The sequence below is a fragment of the Montipora foliosa genome, chromosome 5 (assembly GCF_036669935.1).
Source record: "Montipora foliosa isolate CH-2021 chromosome 5, ASM3666993v2, whole genome shotgun sequence".
NCBI lineage: Eukaryota > Metazoa > Cnidaria > Anthozoa > Scleractinia > Acroporidae > Montipora > Montipora foliosa.
The window spans coordinates 42,424,263-42,429,262 of NC_090873.1; the positions used below are offsets into that span (position 1 = coordinate 42,424,263).

Sequence of the window (5,000 nt, forward strand, 5' to 3'; positions counted from 1 at the left end):
AGAAACCACTGGTAAGTTACGATGGCGTATAGCCGAGGATTGCTCATCCATGATGAGAAGGACCGAAAATGCCACAAATCATTTTAAGTATTTATTTTTCTTCGTTTAATCTCTTTACCTTTTAACCCAGTTAAATCATGATTGGATGTAAACACCGATACTTTTTTATCGTAACTGACCGGCATCAATTTTCTTCGCACTGGTACCTGGTTAAAATTGGTGCTTTATTGTGTGAATTCGAATCTTAGCATTGCGCGTGCGCGAACTTTTCCTATTCATTTGTCTTACAGTCAACAGCACAATGCGAAATGCTTCAATAATAATAACCTTCTAAAAAAAGCTTTGGCCTCAGCATGTAATAGAAAAATGAAGGACTAAATCATCGAGGCAATGGAGGCCTATGGCATTCAACTTCACATCAGACACAAAACGACTAATTTGTCTAGCGATTCTGTTGGGGATTTATCTTCTTTCTGGCGCCGCTGTTTTTCAAGTTCTTGAAAACGAGAATGACAAGCTAGAAGTACAACAATTGAACTCTGTGAAAACTTTGTTTTTGCAAAGGCACAACATGACATCGGAAGATTTTGACTTCTTAGTAGAAAAGGTTGAAGCCGCTGTTAGACACCGCTGTGGTGGGGACCCAGACCAATGGTGTACATCCAGATGGACGTATTACGCTTCATTGTACTTTACATGGAGTGTTGTAACAACTGTAGGTAGGAATCCCCTACATTTCTTTTTTTTTGTTATTGAGTGTATCATCATGTGATGTCATCACGGCTGTTACTATGTCGGTGTCCCAAACCAAAGAAGGGGCCGCCATGTTGTTCACGTCCCAAACTAATTCTCTGGGAATTAAACTAAATTTATGTGCAAATAAATGAAGGGGTAGTTTCTAAAGAAACTGTGGTGCTGCGTCGGTGGGGAAGTAGTATACAAAAATTTGGTTTATCAACGGAGTTGATAATGTAAATTGACCGAATCGCTCTGACGAAGGGCTAACGCTCGAAACGTCAGCTTTTAGAATCTCTGTACGGTGGTCAATTTACATTATCAACTCCGTTGATAAACCAAATTTATGTGCAAATACTTTGTTTTGTTTCGGTTAATGAACATGGTTGATAATCTCGTATCCAGATCTCACTTCAGGTTTGAACGTGAGAGATTTGGGTACGAGATCTAATGGCTGCTAAGCGAATACGTGAGCGAATACACATTATAAGAACGTATCGGCTTAGTTTAAGCCCAAAATTTTATGAATATGACAAGAACTTAGAACATAACCAGGCTGAGAAACAATTTAGAACGTCTTTATAGTGCTCTAGTTTTATTACATTATGAGTTGTATTTCGTCCGCATTGGAACTCGTGTAGCCTTGCATACGACGAGAGCTACTTAAATTGAAATTGACCAATATCAGAATTCAGCGAGCGGGAACAACTGTGCTATCCGACGTCATGTCACTTGTTCGCAATTAAAGGGCCAGAAAACCATTGAAAAGATTGTGTCAACAAACTTTGGCGACAAAACTGGGTTGCCAGCAAGCGGCGATTCGAACGTCAGCTGTTGTGCTTTTGCTGTTATTTGCGCTTTTTCTAACTAATTTAAAACGAATTCAGTCTAGTGTTTTGGAATAAAGTGTAGGGAGACGTCAAAACTGTACTGACAATGTATTTACTTGTGCAAAAGACTTTGATGGCGTCCTTTCGACAGGGTAGATCGCCAACAAAGTCTTTTACGCACAGAAATGCACCGTTTCCGGTGAAAGGGCAAATGATTGACAGGATAGCACAGTTTTGACTTCCGCGCGCATTGCGGGCGCGGGTTCCGTATGCACGGAGAAGCTCTCCGGTAAAGTACAGTTTCATTGGCCAGGAGCTCGTCATCATCTAATAAGCTCTAAGATAGGGTCAATTCGCTTATTGTCACAAATCCCATACTGAATACAGTTCATTTTGGGAGGTAATTAATTTGCTTTAAAACAATGGATATCCAGTTCACTGAAGCCTGATACAGCCCCAAAAGTAAATTACTTGTACTGTATTGTTTTTATGTAAAGAAACCCCCAAAACGTATTGCATTATGGGATTGGGAAAATAGCCTATACCCAAAACAGTAAACAACAGAAACAAAAACAATAAACAAATCCACACTCGTATAATATATGCCTTACTAAAGATGACATATATGTGATATATAAGTGAAAACCTTGGTATAAGGTGAATAGTACGCTGAAGTTTGCGATTTTGCTAGCCTCGTTAGGAGGAGGGGGGGGGGGGGGGGAATTTGAGGGGACCGTTCCATCGAGAGTGCACTTTCAAAAGAGAGCGAATTAAACATCATAGGGCATTTGAAGTGGTACTACGATGAAAAAATCAGCTCTAGTTTTTCTTCACATTTGGAAAGTATTTGCGTCAGTTACTCACTAGTTTAAAAATGCAGTGTGTGAATGTGGCTTGATTGGTATGCAGAACACGAATTTGACAATCTGAAAGCCAAAACACACTAATTAAGCCGCATTTAGACACTGCATTTTTAAGATAGTGAGTAAATGACGTCACTTTCTCCTTGATCCAGATCACTGAAAGCTTATCAGACGGAACAGCACCAAGTGATGGCGGACCGTTAAATTAAAAAAGTGGAGTTAAAATAAATAGTCTTCCTCTTGAAATTACTACAAAACATTCCGCCTATTGAGCAATCAACGCAAGTACTTTCGAAATGTGAAGAAAAACGAGAGCTGATTTTTTCATCGTAGTAGCACTTTAAAGGCACAGTAGTAGACCTCAAAACGGGGGCCTACTCGCACAAAAGGAGGAACGGGACGAACGAAACAAAATTGTTCGTAATTGGGGCGTTTTTACATGAAAAATGCAGGTTTTGCAGTCTTCAGAGGAAACTTTAGATCGCCTGACTCTGTCTCTCGGGTCGTAAATGAGTACACAGCAGTCAATGATCTCCTTTTGTTTTCAGGTTATGGTCATTTGGCTCCAAGCACAGTTGGCGGTCGTGTTTTCTGTATGATTTTCGCCTTATTTGGAATTCCCTTAAACCTTATGGTCTTGCGTCACATTGGAGACCGAGTGAATCAAGTCATTAGCTTTATTCATTATATTGTTGAAAGAAAACTATTTCGAAGAGAATCTGATATAGTTGCCACAAAGACTCTCATGTGGACTCTTCTTGTCCTAATTTTGATGCTGTTTGTTGGAGCGTTTCTTTACTCACAAGAAGAGCAGTGGAACTTTCTGGAAGGAGTGTACTTTTGTTTTATCACATTTTCGACCGTTGGATTTGGAGACCTGGTTCCGAACGGTGGTAAGATATAAATGGTGTTTACGTATGTGCACTTAGATCATTTTTGGTGGGAGAAAACGCCACCCAAAGCGGCTTACACTCTCCAATATTTCATATCCCGGTGGGTAACCCACAAGATGCTTGTAACAGCTGTTTTAGAATTAATGCTGGAAACCACAAGGCCACCCCACCCCCCCCCCCCCCCTAAAAAGTATAAAAGAGATGCCTGGCATCTTACGTCCAGAAATGCGGACAATAGCCCTTATTCACGATACCCGCCATGTTAGTTTTCAAATTGTCATGCAAATTAGCCATGTGTTATGTGGGGGGGTGGGGGCAAACATTGGAATAAAGGCAAATTGCGGAAAATCGGCTCGTCGAAATATTGAATTAACCTTGCTAAAAGTACATTTTAGAATTTAGAATTAAGTACCTTTTATAATAATTTTATATCTTTTGATTGCCTCCCACATTTTGACATTCTACTTTGTTATCTGCTCATTTCTCACTTAAAAAACATCCAAGTAACTTGTGTAAGCATTCTATTTTACTACTTAGGTGATAAACATTTAATGAACGTGAAACAAATCATCTGTGTGGCTAAGATGTTCGCGATAATCTCTCGACCTTGTGCTGTTTGCCCCCTCAGAAATGTGTAGCTAATTTGCATGATAAAGGCAATTCCAACATGGCGGCTATCGTGAATAAGGTCTATTTGATCACGTCGATTTTGATATAAGCATCACAAAGGGTGCTTTCCATTATGCCAAAGATTCCGGAAATTTCGGTCGGAAATCAAATGGAATGCCCCGTTTCGGTTTCTTCCGACCGGAATATTCGGGATCACCTCTGGAGGTGGTCCACTTATTTCGGTTGGAATATTCCGACCGAAATTCGCCGTTCCATTTTTGACAAACCGGTTCTTTGCCCTAATTAGGGAATTCGGAAAATGAATAAAAAGTGGCAAGAGCCACTCCTATCGGTTGGCCCGGTTTAATCGGAAAATGTCGTTCCATTTTCCTTCGGTATTCCCACTTATCTGTGACCGGTCGGTTTGGCATAATGGAAAGCACCCCAAGTGTCCCTTTAATTTACCTTACTCCCCAAATTCAATATCACTTGCGTCAACAAACACGGGCAATGAATGTCGCCGAAAAGTCCCCACAAGTAACAAGTGAAGACTGAAGGTGCGTTTACACGACGGAGGAAAAGTAGCACGGGTCCGCTAAAAAGTGAAACGGTTCCAATCATTTTCGTAAAGAAACAGTAAACTTTTACCCGTTCCGCTACGGGACCATAGGCGCCTATGTTCCCGTAAAAGAACGGGGTAAAAGTTTACTGTTTCTTTACGAAAATGATTGGAGCCGTTCCACTTTTTAGCGGACCCGTGCTATTTTTCCTCCGTCGTGTAAACGCGCCTTGAAACTCTAAACTTTAAAGCAATCCTAACCTAACATTAACTGTTGTCAAGAAGTAGTGAGTGAGCGGTTACACTTACGAGGGACACTTTGTGTAGCCTCCCACGAGGACGCTATTAGGGATTCGTCACGTGTTCCTCCCCCACGAGCGTCTGCTGCAACGAGCACGAATTTACGTAGACCAATCACAATGGACTTCCAGATTCTGGAAGTGCACTTTAGACCCTGAGAAAACGGCTTCGTGACGCATTGACGCTCCCAGGGGAGATCTACACAGCACTG

The 5,000-nt window shown here is 41.1% G+C and overlaps 1 protein-coding gene across 1 annotated transcript in view; it reads left to right on the top strand.

The window, feature by feature from the left end:
• The first annotated feature begins 298 nt into the window (after positions 1 to 298).
• The window catches only part of LOC138004257 (two pore potassium channel protein sup-9-like), a 5,524-nt gene continuing 822 nt past the window's right edge, over positions 299 to 5,000 (top strand). Inside the window, exons 1-2 of the mRNA XM_068850733.1 lie at positions 299 to 719; positions 2,977 to 3,321. Coding sequence (XP_068706834.1) covers positions 401 to 719; positions 2,977 to 3,321 — 664 coding nt within the window. The 5' untranslated portion in view covers positions 299 to 400. The remainder of the gene's footprint in view (positions 720 to 2,976; positions 3,322 to 5,000) is intronic.